The sequence below is a fragment of the Leucoraja erinacea genome, chromosome 23 (genome assembly GCF_028641065.1).
Source record: "Leucoraja erinacea ecotype New England chromosome 23, Leri_hhj_1, whole genome shotgun sequence".
NCBI lineage: Eukaryota > Metazoa > Chordata > Chondrichthyes > Rajiformes > Rajidae > Leucoraja > Leucoraja erinaceus.
The window spans coordinates 2,027,959-2,053,220 of record NC_073399.1 but is presented as its reverse complement, the minus strand read 5'-3'; the positions used below and the strand labels follow the sequence as shown (position 1 = coordinate 2,053,220).

Here is a 25,262-nt window from a genome sequence, read left to right as displayed (position 1 = left end):
GCGTTCGGGCTCTCCGCGTCAAGGCGATCAAGCTCCCGCATTGTCAGCTCCCCCATGCCGGGCGATGGAACCTCGCGTCAGGGCTGGTCGAACCTTCCACGACGCTGGAGCTCCTGACTCAGCCTCACCCGAGACTACGGGCCCATGATGTTGATTCCACGGTGGGAGTGAGCCCAGGCAAGGGATCAGCTCCGGTGTTAAGTCTACGCCCCGCGGTGGGGCTCACGACAGTCCGAGGGCTTCCAGCCCTATCGATGGTAGGTGGCAGAGCGCCCAGAGAATGTGATCCGAAAATTAATCACATCTCCGGGAAGGTAAGAGCTTGAAAAAAAAAAGTTCCCCCGATATCTCCCCCCTCCCCCACATAAAACAAACCGAAGAACATTAAAACAAACTTTTAACACACTAAAAAATAACAAAAAGAATGAAAAAACGCACAGACTGCCGGCTGGGCACCCTTTCTGATGTTCAGAATATCACAAAATGATTCAGCGCCAACCATTTGATGCTTTGGTTTTGAAATGGCCACTACGTTTCTGCATTGCAATGCCTCAAGTACAGAAAGAAGACATTATTTTTATTTCGCCCAAGTGTTAGCTAAGAGTCCTATTGGCCAGAATACCACAGAGCTCCATGCTTTTCCTGCACATGTTATTGTTTGTAGCATCTTTTAGTTCCACAAAAACAAAGGGGAATCCCATTTTGGCAAATATCAAATCTTATCAAATCTTTCCCCTCTCACCTTCACCCTATGTTCTCTGGATCTTGATTTCCCTACTCTAGGTACAAGACCATGTGAACCTACCCGATCTATTTTCCCCTTTATTTTGATACATTTCTGTGAGATCACTCCTCATCTTTCTGCACTCTAAGGACTAAAGTCCTAGCCTGCCTTAACTCTCCCTATAGCACATGCTCTTGGGTCCTGGCAACATCCTCTTAAATCTTCTCTTCACTCTATCCAACTTAACTTCTTTCCTATAGCACGGTGACAAAAACTGAACATAATACTCCAAATGTGGCCTCACTGGAATTTTAATTCTGTTTCCCTTTCCTCAGATTTTGTGCAATTTGCTGAGTGTTTACTTTTGTTTTAGTTTGGAGATGCTGTGCAGAAACAGGCCCTTCAGCCCACTGAGTCCGCGCTGACCAGTGATCCCCGCACACTAACACTATCCTACACACACTTGGGGCAATTTTACCAAACCAATTGACCTACAAACTTGTACATTAATTTAATTTCATTAATTTGTCTAAGATGCCAAAATACTGGAAGTAACATGATTAAAATATCAAAAGGAAAATGTATTTATTGATATGATCTCCCATGGTCTTTGAATGTTCCAATTCAGCAGAAAAGCTAATGCAGTTAATTTTTTTGAAGTATAGCATTGCCTGATCATAGTAAAGCCTTAGTCTCATCAACCGACACCAAGCCGTTAGCTATTATTGAGACGGAAACAAAGATGATCCGGGTGATACTTTTGACTTCTATATGCTTTCACTCATTTTGGATGTGTATATTATTACTGAACTATGAAGAAATTGATCTGTTAAAAGAGTAACTTCATTTTGTGGCTTGAATCTATCACAATCGAGTTGTTGAATATCTTTGGATTGAAAATATTCATTTGAAGATAATATTTATCCAAGCAACAATTCTTATTCCATGCATTATATAATGTTTGCAAGTGCAGAACGTCTAGATAAATGAATCATTGGTTTTCTGCAATGGCATTGCCATTTAAGTTAATTTAATTTACTGTTACCTTTATTCCCTTGGAATGTATTATTTGCTATAGAGTTTGAATCTAGTAAAGTCATACAATGGTTTCGTCCCGAAATGTTGCCTATTTCCTTAGCTCCATAGATGCAGCAGCACCCGCTGAGTTTCTCCAGCACTTTTGTCTACCTTCGATTTTCCAGCATCTGCAGTTTTAAAAGCCATACAATTCGTTTGTGTGACATGGGAAGAGAGTTTTCTCGGTAGGGCTCATTTATAGGCTACCCAAAGTAGATGCTAGTTCGGTTATTTGACAATTTATAATAATTAACTGAACAAATCCATTAAAACAATTTAATTGCTGTTGCAATTACATTTATGGGATGAAATATATCTTGCAAGGTCAGTGGTAGCAACTAAACACCATTAGTTTTCCACTTGCCTTTTACACAGATCAGTTGTGTCGGCAAAATGATTGTAACAAATGTACAGAGCAAATCTATGTTTGAAATTTAATTAACTACCCATCTGCTACTGGCCACTTCAATTACATTGGGAAATTAATTTTGTACTTTTCACAGACTAAATAGGAAAAGCCAGTTTCATTGTGACTTTTGACTTCTAATTCAATTTTGTTGATTTTAAAATCAGCATTTTTATTAATTTTCTGCTGTTTACATAACAGTCCATTTAGTTGTTTTGTAATGGAATGTTGTACACGGCCTAAAACTGGCACCAAACTCATTTCTAATGTTGTATTTGCAACTGGAAGGTTCTAAAAGTACAGAAGAACACAATGGTGGATGACTGGAAGTGGAAGACAAATAGGAATCCTTACGTTCTAATATTAGTGAAATAGATTAAATAAAAGTAATGACATCTTATTCCGGATTATCACAGTAGAAGAAACACGACAGACTCCTTGTGATGATTTCAGTACAACTTGCTAAATATTAATATCAGTCTGAAATAGGGTCTCGACCCGAAATGTCACCCATTCCTTCTCTCCAGAGATGCTGCCTGTCCCGCTGAGTTACTCCAGCATTTTGTGTCTATGCAAAATACTACTATGTGAAGTACTGATATGTAGTTAGGGAGACTAATCTGAGACTTGGATTAACTTTGGCTCAATTTGTAATCTGACGATTGCATATGATCTTATATCCATGGTTTGTGTTTACAGTAGTTGTATTGTATATATCTATTGGTGGAACTGCTGCATTAATATAATTATGCCTAATGTTGAGGTTAAGAAAATAATGGCTATGTCTTAGTACATTTTCCAGTGCGTTGTCCTGCTCTTAGCAGATGTATCTATCTAACCTAATTAGCAAATATCTAAATTGAATTGCCCCAGCCAGTCTGATCCGGAACCTCACCCATTCCTTCTCTCCAGAGATGCTGCCTGTCCCGCTGAGTTACTTCAGCTTTTTGTGTCTATCTTCAGTTTAAACCAGCTTCTACAGTTCCTTCCTACACAAATATGTCCTGCTGTTTTGAGGCAGGTGGGGTTTTAATTCAGACATTTCAACAGTATCTGAATTTTAGGGTGAGCAGTTATTGGAAGAATTGTGGTTAGTTATCTCTATCAAGGATCTGTTTAAAATTTCTTGACTAGTAAGTTCGAGTGGTTCATCATTAAATTTATCCTATATTGTACAAATGGATATTCAACACACACTGTTCAGTTAAGAGATTGTGGTGTAAACTGACATATCGGTCCATGCATGATACATGACAAAATTCTAATTCATCACGAGACTGGTTAGGCAATTACAAAGAAGGATTTGAATGTAAAGCCATGTGCCCAGAAGACTAGCTGTATCTAAACTATGTAAAGGATTATGAACTAAAACTAATGAACAGCTATTCCAAAAAATTATGGTATCAGATAACATCTGATACTCGTAATGAACTAACTGCTACCTTATTCTTTTAGCCTGCCAGTAAAAGGATGCCAACAATTGCATATTGTGGACATAAACAAGACTGAATAGCAGCTGTTGAAAGGAATTTAGTAATTCATCAAGTGATTAAACTGCAATGCAACAAGATATTTAGAACCCAAATTTGTTTTCACCTCATATTGGCCAAAGTCCAGGCCAGTTTTTATAAAGAGAAGTTTGTATCAGCTCATTATTGATGGGCATACTAAATGGCATTTTGTGGAATTGTTCCTAGTAATTCTCCTCAAAGACTAGAAGTGAAGGTATTTTGATGAATGACATTTAGTTTAGAGATACAGCGCAGAGACAGGCTCTTCGGCCCATCGAGTCCACACCCACCGGCAATCCCTCTATACCAACACCAGGGACAATTTACATTTATACCAAGCCAATTAGCCTACAAACCTGTATGTCTTTGGACTGTGAGAGGAAACCACAGCTTCCTGGAGAAAACCTACACATGTCACAGGGAGAATGTACAACCTCCATACAGACAGCACCCGTAGTCAGGATCGAACCTGCGCCTCTGGTGCTGTAAGGCACTGTGCCTCCACGTGACAATAATTAGCAGGGAGATTGATGACTTGCAATTCTTCCATGCGTTCTAGAACGGTCTTAAATCTGACATGGTTAGAGAGCAAACTGCCAGCCTGATGCCACACATAATATTACTGGTGGTGAGGAAACATCGGATACTAAAAGATCACCAGAAAAAGAATGATTCACGCAAAACTTCTGATGAGTTGTATTTTCTAATTAACAATGAAGGAATTGCACTTGATATTCATCCAGCTGAACAGTGTCACAAAGTTCTCTCGGGCATCAACATTCCATTTAAAATTCAGCAACCAAGCTCGTGCAGACATTCTACATTGGAAGTACAAGGATGGGACCAGGCGAAGAATCACAGAATCGACAAGTTCTCTACACAATCAAACTATAGAATCCTTTCTGTGATCAGCAAAGTCCAAAAGCGGAAGCCTTCAGTAGGAAATCTAAATTATAATAGAATAAAGATTGGGAAAATCCAATTACTGGGGAGGAAATAAAAGATTTAAACATTTGAAACAAACAGCTTTGTTTCAAAAGAAATGAAATTATACACTTGTGAAGTTACATTTTCAGGATCAAAGAGGGTGTTCGATCGGTCAGGATGCCTTTAAAACTCACCAATTGTTCAGTGCCACAGTTGAATTTTTTTCAGCTGTCTGAAGTAGAGTCTCAAGCTGAAACGCCACCCATTTCTTCTCTCCAGAAATGCTGCCTGTCCTGCTGAGTTACTCCAGCATTTTGTGTCTCTCTTCAGTGTAAGCCGACATCTGCAGTTCCTTCTTGTGCAGGAGACAAGTTTTGCTCATTATTGCAACCAATTAGTCTAATAAGATATGAACCATTTGTAGTCGAAAGCGAATCTGCGAGAAAGTTTTGATGTTATGCAAAGTATAAAAGTTGAACATTGGGTGTCTTATCAATGCTTTATGCATTTGCATACATAAGCAAACATTACCTGATTTCCTTGGCCTCAAACAAATACAGTAGTGACTAACATGCATGACTGAGCCCCAAACATTGAAGTATCGTACCCAATTTTCTTGAAAGTATTTACCGTTAGAAGCTGATCACAGTATGCTTTCCTTTTATGTATGCCTATCAATAGAAGATAAGATCATGAAGGCATTATAAATCTAGTTTTGTAACTGTGCTGGACACAAGTTGTAATTGCAGGTAGACAGAAATGCTGGAGAAACTCAGCGGGTGAGGCAGCATCTATGGGGCGAAGGAAATAGGCAACGTTTCGGGCCGAAACACTTCTTCAGATATCACTTTAGTGGTATCATAAGTGGTAACTTTGAATGATCCATAAAGTTATCAGCAATCAATTGCAATAATGCTAGCTGGTCTCCAACATACCAAACAAGCCCTTCATGGGAGAACTCAATAATTACCTGGCTTCTGCTCATGTAGAAAATGATGGATTGGATATCATCATATTCCAACAGAGTGTTGTAACTATCTTCTTAACTGAATATGAAATTCAAAAAACTTCTAATACAAATTAGAGAGACGAGTGTGTTGCTGTAGAGGCTGGAGAAAGTATGGCAATTTGTTTTAAAAGGGAAAAATAACTTAAATCATAAACAAGGAAGAAACCATTCATCTCAGAGGCACAATTATCTCGGGTAGACTGAGCCTTATTTTACAGTCTATTACTCTGTCTATTACCTATCCAAATGTTATTTGAATTGATTCGATTTTTGACATCTTATTCAGGGAGTGATTTCTATTACTCCCTTGTATCTTTAAAAGTGTTTCCCTCGGTCCTTGAACTGTCTGCTAATTTCAATATCTCTGCCTTCTTACCCTATGTAATCCAGTCATGGAGACTTCAATCTCTGCATTTTCTTCAAAGATCTTGATCTCAGGTCCTCCATTTTGGCTGAAATACTCCATCTCTACACTATTCTAATAAATCTCTTCTGCATCATTTAAAGGAAGCTTGCAGACCTTGGCGTGTGCAACTGTGAATTTGTCACAATGCTCTAGATTTGTTGCCCCGCCAGTGTTTTGTCCAAGTTGAACATAATTTCCTTGCTTTTCTAACCTCCAACCCCTATTTAACACTGCCAGGATTGCAAATGCTATAGCTATTTCTTTCAGTGATTTATGCGCATGTACACCCAGAACCATCTGTAACTTGACACCCTTCAGAACTTTAACATTTACCAGAACTGGAGTACCGTCTCGTTTGTGTCCGCAATAATCTATCACTTCACACTTGTGTTAGTTTTCAGCTGCACTTATCTGCCTGTTCTGATAACATATGTATCCCTGTCGTTCTGCAGTCTGCTACTGTCCACACACTCAAAACCTTTGTGTCACTTGGGAGTTTGCAAAATGTTATCCTGCACATCCATGGCCAAGTCATTTGCTTTTTCTTTTGAAGCCTATTTCCAATCCCAGTGGCCCTTTAATTTATTTTGCCTCAATTTTACTAATTAACCTTTTGTGTGAGACTTAACCAGATCTCATCCACCCCATTGCCTTGATCGGAAAGCAATCACTCAAGTTAATCCAACCTAATAAATCTGCTTTATCAATTGAAACTTTTCCAAGTGCCAGTCCATATTGATTATTTTAAAAAGCTTCCTCACACCTGCAGCTAAACACACTGGCCTGTAATGCCTGGCATGTCATACATCATCTTTTGAGCATGTTTCCAGTTGCGCTGGTGTCTTTCCTGCACCAAGGGCAGTTAGCAAGAATGTGACAAGCCCTTCTGCAACTTAAACCCTCCCCTCTCAAAGCAACAGCAAAGCAAAGAGTTAGATAGAGCTCTTAAAGATAGCGGAATTAGGGGATATGGGGAGAAGGCAGGAACGGGGTACTGATTGTGAATGATCAGCCATAATCACATTGAATGGCGGTGCTGGCTCGAAGGGCCGATTGGTCAACTCCTGCACCTATTGTCTATTGTAACATTGGATGGCACCCATTGAACACAGTTTCCAGTACCTCCTCTATCAGTTTGTACCACATTCAATATCTCTACCACCTTTCTCTGAATGAAAAGATGGGTGGCGTATGGAAGGAAGGAATCTTTGTGACTTTGCTTAAATTAGCAGACCTAAATAAAGCCCATTGCGATCCAAGATGACACACAAACCAGGCTCGTCACTGAAGTGGATCTGCAATTACACATTACAATCACTCCACACTTTTAAATCTCTACCCCAAAAGCAGCCTTTCTAACTATGCTAAAAGTTATTCCCTTTGTTATTCCTAATCTGAAGAAAGATCTCGACCTGAAACGTCACCCATTCCTTCTCTCCAGAGATGCTGCCTGTGTCACAGAGTTGCTCCAACTTTTTGTGTTTATCTTTGGTTTAAACCAGCATCTGCAGTTGTTTCTTTAGGACCTGTCCCATTTGCGCCTCATTTACTCGTCATATGTAAAATAGGTCGATGCGTCGTTACGTGCGAAGTAGCGCGCAAATCACGCGTCATCATGCCGTCTGCTCGTGATTTCATTAGAATACCCTGCAGCGCGCGGCGACGCATGTTTTCGCACGGTGACGTAACCATGTGTCACCACGCGATACACGTAAGACGTCGGGATGCCAGAGCGTGCGTACCCAATGCGTGCGTGCGTACGCCAATGCGTCAGCGTGCGTACCCGATGCGTCAGCGTGCGTACCCAATGCGTCAGCTTGCGTACCCAATGCGTCAGCGTGCGTACCCAGCGATACGTCACGTACCCGATGCGTCAGCGATACGTCACGCAGGTGGCGCGCGAGGATTTTGTGCAGCACGAAATCCTGGCACGCCGCGCGATACCGTGCGCAACTCCACACTACTCCACGCCTCTCCCTGCCGCCGGGTCCCCTCCAGATGCCACCCTAGCGCTGACCCAGGCCCCGGCTGATGTTTTGGGTCGAGACCCTTCAGACAGTTCTGCAACATTCCAGACTCAACATTATTATGAGTAAGGATAGCTTGAATTGTTGACCACAAAATCGAAAAAGTACAGATTGAAGATTCCACGAAACTCTCTCAATCAACTGACTTAAAGAAATCCTAAAAAAAGCAGCAAAGTTCTACGTAGCCCTGTGCCATTTTAATTTATAATTATTTCCAAAGTGCTTCAAAATGGTGCATGCTCTGGAAGTGTTAGTTGCTGAGAATGACATTTTTGAACTAGACCTCTGTAGCTGAGGGTTAGTGTTTTTAATTATTTTCTATGTACTTTTTTGTACTTAACACATGGGGAATCTATTATTTTAAATATTTTGTGAATACATAAAAGAAAACTGATCATGGTGATAGCTGGCCCAATCATGGATTAGTCTTAAACTAACATTTCTCCAAATTATCCCAATATCTACCCAGACTCATTTTGATAATGAATACCATAAATAGTCTGCAAAGATTCAACATAAATTGAACAAACATTGAAAGGGATATCAAACATTTTTGACTAACTTTTCAACGATCATAGAAGTAACTGAAATAAGGTGATAATGAAATTATAAGTGATTTATTTTCTTCCTGTTTCCTGTTTATTTCAGCGTTAGTTGCAACCACTGCGACGGCTGGATTCGCAATGGCACCTGTACCCTTCGACCTTAGCTGTTTGCTTCTCGCCACTCTTGGAACAGGCCTTGCTTCCTGTGCTGCCAACTCCATTAATCAGGTGAGTCATTCATTTTAACACACACCAGGCAAAAAACAGAGCATTTGTTTTACAGAATCACACCTTCCTGGGTAGGAAATCATGTTGGTGTGTGTATGGCAATGCTGAGTGAGTAAACCTTCACCATTAAAACATAATTTTCAATGTTGCTCCCACTTAAAATAATCTAATATCTTTGTTGTTTATTTAAAATAAATAGTCTTTGAAAATCTGACATAAATTAAATAATCACGTGATATTTCCTGCCATTCTGTCATAAGAAGCGCAGGATATTTTGTTTTTTATGCTTTAGTTGTATAATGAGCATTATAAAGGGTTGGTCATTTTAAGTAAGGAAGAGGCTATACTCTGGGTACCTTGCATCTCTGCATTTAATAGTATAACTTTGAAGCAGATGATTAATTTTGTTCATAATTTTCTGTTGTTAAAGATTTGACCTCTTGATTTCTCTCAATTAAATCTTATATGTATATTATAATGAATATTAACAAGCAATGAAGTTTGTGTTTACCTGGCCTCGAGTTGTATCAAAATGCTTTGTAACAGTTGAAGGAAATCTGAAGCTAGTTATTGTTATGTAGTCAACTGCAAGGTTTGAACTTTGTCAAGTCCCACCAGCCAGCAGCAGATGACATAAATGACCATTTTGCCAACTTTAGTGAAGGCCAGGTAACATTACATTTCCAGATTATCTTTGAATAACATTATGGAATGTTTGTGCTCATTGAAGTGCTGATTGAATTTTATAAGTTATTCATCAAAAAGATGCTGACTGAACATGTCGGGTTTGATAAAGCTTGCCCATTTCCATCCCCATTTTGCTCTGACATGCTGAATCCTCCAGCATTTTGCGTAATGACAAAAACCGGCATGACTTTTTTTTTCAATTCAAATAACATGAAGACACATGAGATGACGAAATGAGTTTTGCGAATCAGACCGTAGTAGTTGAGCAAAAGAAAAAACAAGAAAAAGTAGAAAGAGAGAAGATACTGAATCTGGAAATACATGATTAAACAAAGGGGGGGAGCAATCTAGGGCAGCAGCAATGTGATTGTGTTGGTAGAAGCTGACCTCATTGCGTTACGTGACTGAGGCTCACCGCCTCCCTGATGGGAGGAGGGCAAACAGTCCAGGGTTGGGGTGTGAGGGGCAAAATGATCTTGCTTGCACCGTTTTCCATCCCCATTTGCTGCACCAGATGTGCTGCTGAACCCGTTGTAGTGCTTTCCTCGCAGCAGTTTTGCGTACCATACCGTGAAGCAGGTGGTCAGGATACATACAGCGGTAAAAGTTGGTCAGGTCTGGGGGGGAGACTTTCTAAGCCTCTAAAAATAAAATGCTTCTTTTTGAATGGAATTCAGTCCTCCGAGATATGCACTGATTTGTGGAAAATCAGTCCCGTTGATGTGGAGGTGCCTCTGGTCTGCCTGAAGTCGACAATAATCTTCTTTTTGTGAGGATGAGGTTAGTAGAAGGTGGTCAGGTGCCATCTCATCCCAATAGGCTGACTCATCGTTGTCGCTGATCAGTCCTTCATGTTGAGACTTAAATCAAAATAAAAAGTGATTCAGCTGATTTGTAAAACAGGTGCTGTCATGTAATCTTGTACAAAGAGAATCAGTCACAACCAATGGTATTTGTAACTTGTGATTTCCTGACATCAGCTGAGCTGTTTGTTCTGTACAATAGATATTTCTGTTAATCTAAATATGTCTTTAATCTCAATTTTCTGCTTCTTGTGATTAGTAAGAATGTGACTTTTTTATTTCAAAGGTAAATTTATGCAAACTAGACATTTAAAAGTTGTTATAGAACTGGTGTTGAAGAGGCTTTCAGATAGGCACATGGAAGTGCAGGGAATTTCATTTCACTGTGCCATCTGGCACGTGTGATGAATAAATCTATCTTGTATCTTGAATAGAGGGATATGGATCACGTACAGACAGGTGAAATCCACTCAGTTAGGCATCATGTTCAGCACAAACATTGTGGACTGAAAGGACCATTCCTGTGCTGTACTGTTTTATGTTCTATATTTTAGTCCAATCACATACATTATCTTAGTCAGTATGTTATATGAAAGCACAAAGAAAAAATGTATACTGCCGTCTTACTTGATTCAAACAATAAAATATCTCAGCTTTGCTCAGCTTTTAGTTTTATCTTAACAATAACCCAAATGATTGCCCATGTATAGATTTCTACTTTTTTTTTCTGCACCTGAAGGGAAGATTGCCCAGAATCACAACTGAACATCTGGGAGATCTGAGTTTACCACCGATTTCGTCATGTAACATTTCCTCCCACAGTAATGAACTTGGGTTTATACTTGAGAGGTCTGGATTTTTGCTTTCCCCAAAGGTTAATAGGCAAATCATAGCTCTAGAGTGTACAATATAACACTTGCATGAGAATTCAAACAGTATTTCCCTCTCCCCCGACTTTTAGTCTGACAAAGGGTCTTGACCCAAGTCATCACCCATTTCTTCTGTCCAGAGATGTCCCACTGAGTTACTCCAGCATTTTGTGTCTATCTTCAATTAATTATCATCTGGGTTGTAATTCAGAAATGCAAGTTCCACCGCAATTTATTTTGAAGTTTCAGTCAAAACTTGATTGAAGATGAATGAACTCCATTTGACTAAGTATAACGATTTCTCGTACTGTATTGGCACAATCAGCATTTCCATTTTGAGCCAAGATCTGCAGCTGGTTGTGTTAGTTTCTCACTCCGGCTGCATTGTGTGCATCACTGGACGGAAGATGACATTTGTTTTCTTCCAAATGATATTACAAAGTTTTCCAAGTGTCGGAAAAACGATGGCTACCAGCAGGACTGCAAAAAAACAAAAGTAGACATTTCCTGAGCCGTAGGGAATCTTTTTTGACAGCCTTTGCTCATGGTGGTGAGCCGTATTTCGCAGAAGTTGGATAGAAATATCTGATTGACCTCAGCAAAATCTGCATGGCTTTAGTCAGACAGGTTGCCTTAAGCAATCATGCTGCCTTTAATCACAGTCGATGAAGTGATCGTGATAGCAACATATCAAAATATTCCTTGGTGGTTTCATGCTGTTGTAATGAAACTGCATCTTGAAGTCATTGTGTCAATACATCTTGTGAATTGTTGCAGTTCTTGTCTTTAATTTATCATTTTATTTGATAAACTATAAAATTGTGTAAACTAGAGGGAAAATTCTTCCAGAGCAGTAAAGTACACAAATCACCACTTATCACCAGACTCAGAAACATCTAGTTCTCTGCTATTATCTGACCTGTACACATCAATTAACCATATGATAAATGCCTGGCTCCAAATTTTGGGTAACAATTTAAGTTCACTGCTCAGCTAACTGTCATAAATGGCCTCATTTGTAATCTATAGTCTCAATTGAGCCTTTTGATTTGCTGCTTGTTATTCAATTGTTATCCTGTTATCAGGCAAAAGTATGTCCTTTTGTGATTGAAACATATTTCATTTATTTTGGCTGTCTGCAGCCAAACTGACATTTGCCACAAGATGTTGGTAGAATAAATGTTGTTTCTTAATCCAATTGGCAAAATTCCAAATGATTGGTATAATTTATTTAACAGTGTCACGCAGGCAGTTTACCTCAGATTGAAGTTTTATATATTTAATGACAAGACAGTCCTACATTAATTTATTTTAGTAGAATTACCTCAAGCACATCCCCACATCTTTTCACTCTGTTATAATCAATGTGTGAAGAATACAAGATCAAAGTTTGATATCTTTATTAAATTCTTAAATTTTCCCGATATTTTGTTTAAAATAATACAGGTAAGTTTGAATCAATACGAGTTGGTTAAGTGACTGGTTCACTGACTGAATCATAATTTTAAGATTACATTGATACCTGTGTGATTGATCTCAGCAGCTGTATGTAAAATTGACAGATCTTGTGCCAAGGTCTTGCTTCACAAATAATCATTGCACGGAGAACAAAAGCATTCCAGGTGATCAAAATGTGAAAAACTAGTTAAGTAAAAGAACACAGGAAAGACTATCATTTAAGCCATAATTTTCTGGGTTGTCTGTGAGTTATACTTAAAAGTAGAATTGTTGTTTCTAACTTGTCAAACTAGCTTTCATGAACTGATCCACCAACTTTCTGAAACCTTTTTATTTGCTCTAAATGTTGCCTTATTGTTTACCTTGTTATTCTAGGTTCTTGGGGCCTTTAATCACAACATTGTTGCATGATAGTGCCAAAACTCTTATACTTCCCCCTTTTGATTGCATCACGACTCAATGATAACATTTTCCTTTTTCAATCTCAGTCATGGGATAAAGGACCACTCCAGACACCCTGAGTCTTGAGGGACTGTTGCACTGAGACAATTGGCAACTTTAATATGAACCATTCAGTTGAGACACCATGTTCCTTTTCAGAAGTTTGTCAAGTATCTGGTTGTACTAACTGAAGTTTTCCTTGTGTTTCTCAGCTCGTATCTCAGAAATAAACCTCAAATGCAAGTTGGTGTTGATTACTTGTAAAAGTTAGTCTGCTGCAATTTTGACAAATGTTTTGCCAGCCGTCTTGGGACCAGCATGGGGTTATGGAAAGCATCCTTCAAAATAATGGTCTCTTTTTAAAATTCACATTTATTATCCATCATCAAATGGATGTCACAGGATGGTGTTGTGTTTAACTTAAACACAAGAAAATAGGAGCTGGGGTTGGGTAGTCAGCTACTAGGCCACTCAAGCCTGGTCCATCATTCAGTATGATGGTGGCTGACCTCCACTGGCCTCAATCTCTCTCTGTGCGTGTTCCCTGAAACCCAAACTCCCTCAATCTTTCAAATATCTATCTATACCCTAAATATTTTTATAATGGCCTCCACCACCCTTGGATCAGAGAATTCCAAAGATTCCCAAATCTCTGAGGGAAGATATTTCTCTGTGCTTCAGAGATTGGCCCTTTAGTTTGGAACTTTGTCCCCTTGTTCATCACTTTCCCAATCTTGAGAATATCTCAATGTCTATTTCCCCTTAGGTTAATGTACTGTTGGAGTAAGTCACTCTTCAGTCTTCTAAACTCCAAGGAATACAGACCCAAAATATCCTGTGGAGCCACCCCGCTCATCCGCGGCTTCAGCTTGAATCTGTTGGACTACCTCCAATCATGCCATATTCTTTTTTTAGGTAAAGGAACTAAAATTGTGCACTGTATTTCAGCCGTGGCCTCACCAACACCCTGTTCAACTGCAGCACAACCTCCCTATTCTTAAACTCCAACCCTTATGTAGTGATGGCCAACATGGCATTTGCTGCCTTAACACTTGGTGGCCCTGCCTGCCAACTTGGTGCCTGAACAAAATTTACACATGGATTGACAACTGATACATATGTTCCAATAAGAGTTCAACAAGAGACAGTCTAACCATGTCTCCTTGGCATTCAACAATATTAACAATCTAACTGCCTTTATAAATATCCTATTATTTGTCATTGACTACAAATTTAATCAAACCAACATATTAGAGCCCGTGTATCCTGAGATAAGTGAGCCGCCTTCGATCTCCAGCTGCGGGTGCCCGTTTTGCTGCCATCCGCGGGAGAATAAAGAGAAAGAGATTAGAACCGGTGGGCGGCGCGCGCCTCGAGCAGCGGCCTCTGCAGTCTGTCCGGGTGCTGTTTTTATGTGGATGGTTTGAGGGCTGCCACGGGGGGAGTGCAGGAGAATAAAGCAATGTGATGGAGATTAAATTATGTTGTTCCATTTCATGATGGTGAGAAACGGAATGTGGGGTCCAAATGACAATTAAATGCTGTGTATCTTGGATGTAGATGTTTCCATCAGTGAGGAATGTGGGGAATCTGCTGTGGTGGGCGTTTATGTTAACTTTTCTGTAGTTGTGTGTCTTGTTTCTTTTTTATGGTATGACTGGTAAATCGAGTTTCACTGCACCTTAAATGGTACACGTGACAATAAAATACCTTTGAACCTAAATGGCTAAGGCTTTCCACCATCTAACAGATCATTAGGTGTGATGTTCTGATGTTTTCCATCCTTGGATTGCTGAAGCTCTACCAGGACTCTTGTTATTCTTATCCTCTGCAAATGCTGCCTGAGCCACTGACCTACTTCATTCAGTACTTCTTGCGTTTTGCTCAATGTTCTAGCATCTGCAGTTCCTCATCTGAAAAATATCCATTATTTTGAATCTGTTTTCCTTCATGGCCCTTGTTATTCTGACCTGGATGTTTACTGCTATTCCTCGATCATGATGGGTCAGAATCCTAAAATTCCCCACCAAACCGCATTCTTTCAGTGCTTTCAGCATCGAGATTGCAGCAGTATGTCCAGCCAGTTTATCATCGCTTTTTTCCAGGGAATTAAGAATATGCAACAAATACTGACCTTTCCAGCAACTTGCACTTCCCACAGAAGAATAATAAAAATTAGTTCCCAGTTCAGGAGCCATCTGTTTAAAGAGAAACATAATTAATGTTTCACATTGACCTGATTCTCTTACCACAAATACCGTCTATTGAGTATTTGCAGCATTTTTTTATTTTTATTTAAGATTTCCAACACTGGCAATACATGTATAAACACTGCTGTAATTTCTACATGGTGAAACCAAAATGTATAAAAATGGCCTTTATTAAAATCTGACAATGTGCACTTTAACCACATGTGATTTTTTTTTCTATTACAAATCTCAAATTGTGGAGTAGGGAGGCAAATAAATAAATGATGGGTCTTTGTCCCAAATATTATGGAGGGCATTGTCTTTTGTTTCAAAACGATTAATTTTAATAGATTGATAGGCTAATATTTTTTTCTTTTACAACACCATGTAATCAAACCCAAGTGGTCTTATCAGTGAATCACATATCCATTAAATGAAACATATTTTAGAGAAGGATATGCTACAAGATAGATACTCCAAGCAGCAACTTTAGAAGTTGATCAGCCATTTTAATTGAATGATATTGTTTAACAAGAGTTTACATCTGAAAGTCAATTTCAGGTATTTTAGTTGTTACATATACACTTATTAGCTAATGCAATCAAATAATGTACTCTTGTGCCAAAAACTGAACTGACTAATGCTGGTATAAAAATATATTGGGCAGTAATTTCTAGTTTGGCATAGAATAATTAAGGGAGTGAATATGCTATATATTTGCAAAGGAAGCCTAGTTTTTTAGTAGTGTAACAAAATACTTTTTATAGAAATATAAACGCCATTCAATGTGTTGGTTGGCAAGAGATGTGTGTTCAGTAATAACCATGTTCAGCTGCTTGGCTTGGACTTCTGATCTTGCATCAGTAGGAAACCAATTTTGGCATCAATTCTTTATTTGGGGAAAACAATTACTTTTGCTACAATGCAGTGGGCAACAGCAAGAACCTTTTGTGGCAGGACATGCTAATTATCACTTTCAACCGCTGCAAACATTAGAAAGTGTTCTGCCCTTTAAAAGTAGACCATGAGTGAATGTAAATGTTTGGCATCCAGGGGGCAAAGTTAACGAGCTACTCGTGTGTTCCCAGTGTTTGTGAGCTTGGTTTTGTATTTGCATTGTGTTTGCAGTTTTTGAAATGCAGCTGAAATTCTTGTTCTTTCGTTCGAGTGCCACTTGCAGTGGGCTAATTAAGTGTTACACTGGAAATTCAACAGCCCTTTTAGTCCATTACAAGATAAACATTGTTTAGGGGAGCGCAAAAGCATCTAACCTCTACTATTACATAATCTGTATGCAGCTTTCCCCATTTTTAAAATTTATATTCTGGTTAAACAGTACTAATGACGACTAGTTTGAGAATATATATTTAAAATAAACTAGACCAAGTGGGACCCGTTGGGTCCCGTCCCCTCAACGCGTGTTGTGGGGGGGGGGGGGGGGGGGGGGGGGGCATGCGGCGTCACACACACACACACACACACACACACACACACACACACACACACACACACACACACACACACACACACACACACACACACACACACACACACACACACACACATTAATATATTATATTAATATTATTCATTTGTTCCTTTTACTCCATCCCCCACCCTATCCACTCACGCATAGCCCCCAACTGCGCAGGTGGGGTTAGAGAGGGGGGGGGGGGGGGGTGCAGAGGGGGAGAGGGTGAGTGAAGTAGAGAGGGAGAGTAGAGGGGGGAGAGGGAGGGGGGGGGGTAGAGATTGAGGGGTGTGGAGGGGGAGGGGGCGCAGCATCACAGGGGAGGGCTGGTTCCCGAACGGAATACTCCACCAGTCACCCATAGGTCCCAATACTCACCACAGCCTAGAGAGGGAGGGGGGGCGAGAGGTAGGGGGGGCGAGAGGAAAGGGGGGGTCAAGAGGGAGAGAGGGAGCAGAGAGGGAGGGGGTAGAGAGGGAGGAGGGGGGGAGGGAAGGGGGTAGAGAGGGAGGAGGGTCAATAGAGAGGGGGTTGATAGGGAGGGGGAGGACAACTTGTTCTATTTGATCTTATATGATTGTGCACGCCAGGTTGATTGCATTCGTGGAAAGATGTGAAGGTTGCAACCTCCCATCCCTATAATCGTGCCCCCCCCCCAGGAAGGGGCGTTATTTTCTTCATGGTGATTGACAGGCGAGAGGACCAATCAGCTGATCTCAAGATTTTTTAAACACTCATAACTCTTTTATTTTTCATCGATCGGAAAAATCCTCGGGGCTGCCTCAGCGGAGCAGGACTGTGAGTAAGATGGCCAAAAATCATAGCGATGTTGAGCAGTGTTTTTTCTAAAAATCAATATATAGCGCAGACAGGAAGTGGTCAAGATGATACTTTTAGTTATATAGATAAGATAGATAGATAACAATTGTACAACTTAGGCTTTACATTGCATTATGATCAGCAATGATTGTAGAAGAAATGCAGTAGAGACTAGGACAGTCGAGGTAATATTTTTCTTTTGTGTTGTTAGTACCACTTGTTATTATCCTCCAAGTTATTTGGAACATTCTGTTCATTTTTCTCCAATTGAATATTACCAGTTTGTAACTGGATCTTGTCTTACGATCTAAATACCTTCAGGCCTGATGGCAGTTACTAAAGAATCCCAAGCAACCCCATGAAATGAATGCATCAATTAAAGAATGGTAACACATCAAAGGCTGCAGAAGAATTGTAATGTTCAGATAATGAACAGATATCCAAACTTGCATTTATGTACCAACCATTACATCCACGATCACTGCTGGTGTTTAATGACCATGAGGTGCTTTTGAAGTGTCATCACCACTGTTGTAACGTAGCCACCAGTGCAGAGGAGGATCTCACACAGAACAATGAGATAAAATGCATGGTTGTCTCTTATGGTTGTTTCCTTCTTAAAATTGTTACAGTTTCAAAAGAGCTGATGTTAGAAGAAGCAAATGAATCTGGTGATTCTGCTATGCACTCATACAGATGCAGAGCGGAAACATGCCATTCGGCCCACCGAGTACATACCGACCAGCAATTCCCACACTATCCCCTACACAAGGAACAATTTTCACCAAAGCCAATTGATCTCCAAACCCGTATGCCTTTGGAATGTGGGCGGAAACTGGAGCATCCGGGGAAACTCCGTACAGACAGCGCCCGTAGTCAGGATCAACACACTGAGTTTCTCCAGCAATTTTTAGATAAAGCATGCTTCTCATTTTGATATAATTTACATAAAATTATTTGGCGTACAAGGGCTATGTTTACACATAGGAGTTATTTTGCAAGTTACGTCAAAGTATTGTGCAACATTTAACATTGCTATACATGCCTTGCAGCTCTCTGCAAGAGTGTGTTGTATGTACATAGAGAAATGTTTTGGAAGTATGTTACTGGCACATTAAATACCCAAGGCATGGGATGGGCTTTTGGTAAGATTCCATTATATGTCACACAGAATTATCGTATCATGCAATTAAATCTCCAGCTGCTGCCTTACATTGTTTGCTATGAAAGGGAAGAAATGAGATTCCGTGATGAAAAATATCGACAAAAATGCGCTTCACCATCTTAAAGTAGTGATCTGAATAAGATGGGATCCTCTACTGGAAACATTTGAAGGTGGCATTTGAACTTGTTAATTTGCTTATCTTTCAACTATTTAATACATGGAACTAGTCTGGTGATGGAAGAAACAGCAGATGCTGGAATCGTCAGCAAAACATTTAAGTTCTGAAGGAACTCTGCTGGTCTGTGGCGGGAATGGACAGGAAAAGTTTTAAGTTGGGACCCTTCTTCAAATTGATTGGAACAGGCAACTTTTTGAATCAGACAGTTCCTCAGACTGATGCAGACTCAGTTGAAATGTTGCCTGTCCATTCCCTCCATTTGTGTTGAAACCTGTCTGCTTAAATGATTAGTTTAGAGATACACGGGCCCTTCGGCCCACCGGTTCCATGCTGACCATCGATCACCTGTTCACAGTAGTTCTATTATATCCCACTTTCTCATCCACTCCCTGCACACTAGTGGCAAATCTACGGAGGCCCACAAACCCGCACATCTTTGGGATGTGGGGCGAAAACTGGAGCACCCAGAGGAAATCCATACGGTCACAAGGAAAACATGCAAACTCCACACAGACAGCACCCAAGGTCAGGATTGAACCAAGGTCTCTCGAGCTTCGAGGCAGTGGCCATTGTAAAGTTTGAACAAAAATGAAATTAAAAATGTGGATCTATGGGGGTGATGTTCAGTCTTGGTAAATGCAGTAAGTTGACAGTTCCTTCTATTATCATCGTTTCCAAAATAATCTTGATTTAGGCTACTTACCAAGTGGTACACACTTTGTTCCATATATTATGGCTCTGTAGTCCTCCATCTATGATCAACTTCAGTGCATAAAGAGGCATCTGTCAGACGAGATATAGTACGTAACCACTCTGAAATAGCCCAGATGAAATTATTCAAACTAAGCTTTTATCATCCTCTAAAACACCAGAATAATAGTCCAGAACCTTATTTTTCTAAATTTTATGCATGCCAAAAAAACGCCTTAATCTTTTCAGAGCCATGTTGTCTTAAAATACATTGAAACCGACCTGCCTAATGTTGTCCACATTTTGTTTCATTAAAACTAAATTATGGTTAGAATGCAGGATTAGATCAAAATAAATTTTGCTTTGCTTGGCTAAAAGCAGGGCATCTTAGATGACTTTTATTTAATCCATCCCTTTGTGGCTAGTTTTGAAATGGGTTGCTTTAATAGATAAAACACTGTAGTTGAGATATTAGTCTGTTCTTAAATAGGTTGTTACATAGAATATGTAGGCAGTGAATGTGTTATAAAACTAATTAGAGTTGATATTTTCATTGTTGAATATCATTTGCTCAGTAGTATCAATTAATGTGTTTTTGAACATTGAAATGAGATCAAGTGTAACTTGTAAGATGAATAATGATGATATAAATATGTCAATATTTCAGCTACAAGTTTTTACTTGGAATCCGTTTCGGGGTCAGATCAATTTGATGAAGAACCTCGGGTTAAAATCTCATGATGAAGCACCTAAAGAATGAATGCAAAGAGACAGATAAGGGAGATGGCATGAGGTTCTGTAGTTTATTTAATGAATTAAACCAAGCATTACTTAATTCATCAAAGCTGCTGTCAAGCTCAGTCTGCAGAAAGCTGCAGCAATTTAAATATTAAAAAAACAGCAAGCAAATATTTATACACAAATGGTTTTGGGTTGGGTTTTTCAGGTTAGACATGAATGCAAAATATGTTCTCTTTACCTTTTAGTACCAATTTGCAAACTACATTGAACAGACATTTGTTTCCTTAAAATAATTTAAAGGTGCCATGAAAGAAAGCTTCTCGAACTTGCGAATCAAACGCCGTGGTGTATAAATAGTCGGTTATGTAATAATAGGCTTATCATTTTTACTGATATAATTCAAAAGCACATAAATTATTATAGATCAATAATTTAATTTTGCTCTTAAAAGTTGAAGTTTTTAAAGCATTTATTGCAACATATTTTTGGATATTTTTTTTCCACGTTTCAGCGCATTTTAGAATGTCGGACAAAATATAAATGATTCACATTTTAATATTTCAGTTGATATCTGGCTCTTAGACAATTGCATAATCTCTGTTTTGACTGTTCTGTAAATATTTTGCAAAACATTACTTTTACTGTATTTTCAACTCTCTTCCATTGAACTATTCTGTATTTATGCTTCCAATACTCTGTTGTGCTGCAGCAAGCAAGAATGTCATTGTCCTATCTGGAACACATGACAATAAACTCTCTTGACTCGACTCGACTTGTTACTAAAATTGATTTTTAGTAGAAAGTATGTTTTTGTGCTAATATCTTATAATGTATCTTAATGTGAAGAGACGTAAAGCTTCTGCAGCTACCCATTTCATGGCCCAGGAGATAATATAATTTTAATATAATTAGCTGCATTTGCCAACGTTAATTCCCCCAAGTAGATATGGTCTCACTAGTCCAGTTTCCCCATTTCTGTCAATGACCTAATCTTAATGAACAAAAATAGAGACTAATGGAGAGAGTTAGAGACAGCAAGAGGTTTGAGGAAGCCTGTTATGTAAAGGAGCAGTAACAGTAGTAGATGAGAAAATAGGATAACATTGAACTAGTGTGACAGGTGAACATTGGTCAGTGTGGACTCAGTGGATCGTAGAATTGAGACCATACTGTATCTCTAAACTAAATTACACTAATCTTACATTAAACAAACACGTTTCAGTACAACTGGAAGCAATGAGAAGAATTTAAAGGTTTTTGAGGCTGAAGATCATTTTGATCTCCCCAGTATATCAAAATTTTTCACAAGGTTGCTTACATTTTTCCATTATTCTAAAAAAAAACGCTTACCTGAATCCCTAATTCCACCCCGACATTACAGCAATGTTATCGTAGGGTTGCAGGAGTTCAGGTAGGTGGCCGGTTTAGAATTCCTTATAAATTCTAATTTGTAAAGAATAACTATATTAGAAAGGTCTGTGATACATAAAGAGAATGTAGCATTTTTATATGAATAGATTGGAATCCAAGTGATTTTTTTTGCCTAATTTTGAATTGCAGCTTGTGTTTAGTGAAGCCCCAGTGTTTTGAGAGATGTGTGCAAAATGCAAGGCTGATGTTTGCAATCAACCTTATTCCATTGAGAGCATGATGGCCAGAGCCTCCAGTAGTTGCATCTTCACAAAAGCTCATTCATTTCACCCTGTCATGTGATTTACCCAGAACATCTCCACTCAGTGCTGAACATGAGCTTCAGAACTTGATGAGTCAAGAGCCAAATAGCTTTGACACTGGCATCCATCCAACATGCGAATAATTGCCCAAGTATGTCCTTTGCAAGCGGAACTTCCCAAACTAAAGTTCATAAGTGATAGGAGCAGAAGAAGGCCATTTGGCCTATCAAATCTGCTCCACCATTCAATCATAGCTGATCTATCTTTCCCTCTAAACCCCCATTCTCCTGCCTTCCCCCCTTAACCCCTGGCACCTGTACTAATCAATAATCTATCTATCTCTGTCTTAAAAAATACTAGCCAGTTACCACCTCATCAGTCTCTTAGCAAGCATTGACATAATGGAAGAAGTTTTGTTTAGAGATAGAGCGTGCCCACTGAGTCCATGTCGGCCAACGGTCACTTGTACACTAGTTCTATGTTATCCCAGATTTGCAAATTGTAAGTTTCCTTTTAAGATACAAACCAACCAATCTTGGAGATTATTCATATTAACAGCTCAATATCTTGGAGCCTGCTGTTGCCCAGTGTCTGAATTCTGCAGAGCCAAAGTACTGCAGAAAGCATTCTTGGAAGAGAAATAACAGCTGGACAGGCAGCATCTCTGGAGAGAAGGAATGGATGACGTTTCAGGTCGAGATCTTTCTTCAGACTACCTTCTTTAGTCTGAAGAAGGGTTTCAACCTGAAACATCACCCATTCCTTCTCTCCAGAGATGCTGTCTGGCCTGTTGAGTTATTCCAACATTTTGTGTCTATTGTATTAACCAGTATCTGCAGTTCCTTCAGACACACTTGGAAGAGATGTGTTTGTTGTGGCTTTCTCTCCTTTGCTAGTTATTTTAGATTTCATTCAACATCTCGTACTTGTACCACCCTGATTGCAGCAACATTATCACAGGGCTGCATGGGTTCAAGTAGGTGGCTCATTTCTACTTCAAAGGCAAATGAGATACATGAATAAATGTTAACCATTATAGGAAAAGGAATCAAAACAAAAATCTAATCCCAGGTTTACATAAGTTTGATGAAGAATTTATTGATCTAATAATTTTATGATGTTATGTTCTTTTTTGATAAATGTTAACATGATATTAATTGAGTATTTGCGGTGACCAGTTGATTTCAAAGTGTCCTGTGGAGTGATTATTTTCAGGAATGGAATGCTGGTAGAGTTGCTCCCTCACAGTGACAGTGATCCCGGTTTCATCCTGACCTCGGGTGCAGTCTGTGTGGAGTTTGCACGTTCTCCCTGTGACAGCATAGATTTCCCCCAGATGCTCCCCGTTCCTCCGACATACCAAAGATGTGTGAGTGTGAAGGTTAATTGACCTCTGTAAATGACCCCTAGTTTGTAGGGAGTGGATGAGAGGGTGGGATAGTGTAGAACGAGTATGAACGGATATTTGATGGTTAGCGTGGAATCTGTGGGCCGAAGGGCCTGTTTCCTTGCTGTATCTTTCTAAACGATCTTCAAAATAAAATCTCAGCAATGTCTAATTGTCTTTCCCACAAAGTATTTACACCATTATGGTTCTCCTGGAATAGAACTATAATTTTAAATATGCATACAGTTACTTCACTCTATTCTCAGGAAGTGTATTGACTCAAAGAAACACAAGCCATGGATCTGAAAGATGATATTTTGATTTCTTATCCTATTCAAAATGATAAAGGCATCAACCATCAAAATATTCCTCTGTTTATTGGCTGACATTTCACTTTTAGATGTGTTTTTGTCCTTGCTATTTGTGCTCTCAAACAAAATGTTGCACAACTAGTTTTTAATGCCCACACCCTGATTATTTTTCTATGTTGCTTTTGTATCGAAAAACAATGAGTCCATCCCTTGAGTTTACCTGTACATGGACATCTTGCAGCTTTTTTTTAAACCACAGGTCAACTTTAAGTAATTCTGACAACCCCACTAATCATTTTAAATGCACTCCCCTAACACATTTTGAATACATAATTAATCTATTGTATGAGTGATGTTAATGTATGGGTCAAGGGCAATTCCTTCATGCATCAATTGCAATATGTTTTAGACCTGCAACCAGTATGTTGTACCAGTTTTAACAATTGAGTGCACCAGTTACTAAATCACATTTGTCATGCCTCCGATATTTGCCAACCCATCCAGAAATCAATATAAATGAGTTTGTTGGGAAGGACAGTAATTATGTTAAACATATGTTAATTAGATGCAAATTTCTAATTGGGTTTCACTTCTGTTCAAACCTAATCAATAAGCTCCCCTGCCAAGTTACTATTAATAAAATATATTGTGACAATGAAACGCAATTGCTGTAAACCAGACTTTTTTTTAAAAGCATGCAATGTGCCCGTGCCTCTAGACTTTCTAAACATTATTCTATTGGCAAGTGATATTTCTTCTTCAGGAGATCTGCACTTAATTAATTAGCAGCATTAACTGCAAGAGGGAGAGGCACAAAGGAAAATGCTGGCTTGCTTTTCTCATGCAGATGCTTAATGTATGTGTTTGGGGGCTTAGATCAATATTAAGATACTAAATTAATTTTGTTGCTTCCGGTTCTTTTTAGACTGTGGGTGTATTAATGATCTGATTGTTATGGTGCTTTGTCAAAACTAACGATGAAGGATGGAGAAAGTTTGTTATGGATTACACTTGGGGAATCTATTTAATCAGCGTGTTGATTCTCATCTAAGTGTACGGTGCCCAGGGAAAGAATGAAGTGAATCTGCATGATTCAATGTCGTTCTGATCCTCATGTCATTTTCTTACTGACTGTGTACTTTAGTCACTGAAAGTGTAATCAAGCAAGGAACTTTAAACCGTGTTCTAGATGGGACCATTGTGCAAATAAACATTACATTGTTAATTTTGCCAAGATTTTAAATGAGAAAAATCCAAATGAATCTGTCTTTGTGAGATTGAATACAATAATTAAATATGCAGAAATGAAAAATTAAAGAACAAATTTATGTCGGTTTATGGAGAAAAGCTTTCATAATCACTGCATTAAAATAAAGATTTTGAAAAGTGTACGGATACTAATGTATATAAACTAAATGTGTGCAGTGTGTTCTCAGGAACTGTGACAGTGCATGACTAAACGCCTATCTCACCAGGGACTAACTACTGAACGTTTTTCCTTCCATTATTTATTATGTAAA

The 25,262-nt window shown here is 39.1% G+C and overlaps 1 protein-coding gene across 1 annotated transcript in view; it reads left to right on the top strand.

Moving 5' to 3' along the window:
• The window catches only part of LOC129708102 (protoheme IX farnesyltransferase, mitochondrial), a 97,523-nt gene that overhangs the window by 26,979 nt on the left and 45,282 nt on the right, over positions 1-25,262 (top strand). Inside the window, exon 4 of the mRNA XM_055653662.1 lies at positions 8,736-8,860. Within this exon, the coding sequence (XP_055509637.1) occupies positions 8,736-8,860 (125 nt within the window). The remainder of the gene's footprint in view (positions 1-8,735; positions 8,861-25,262) is intronic.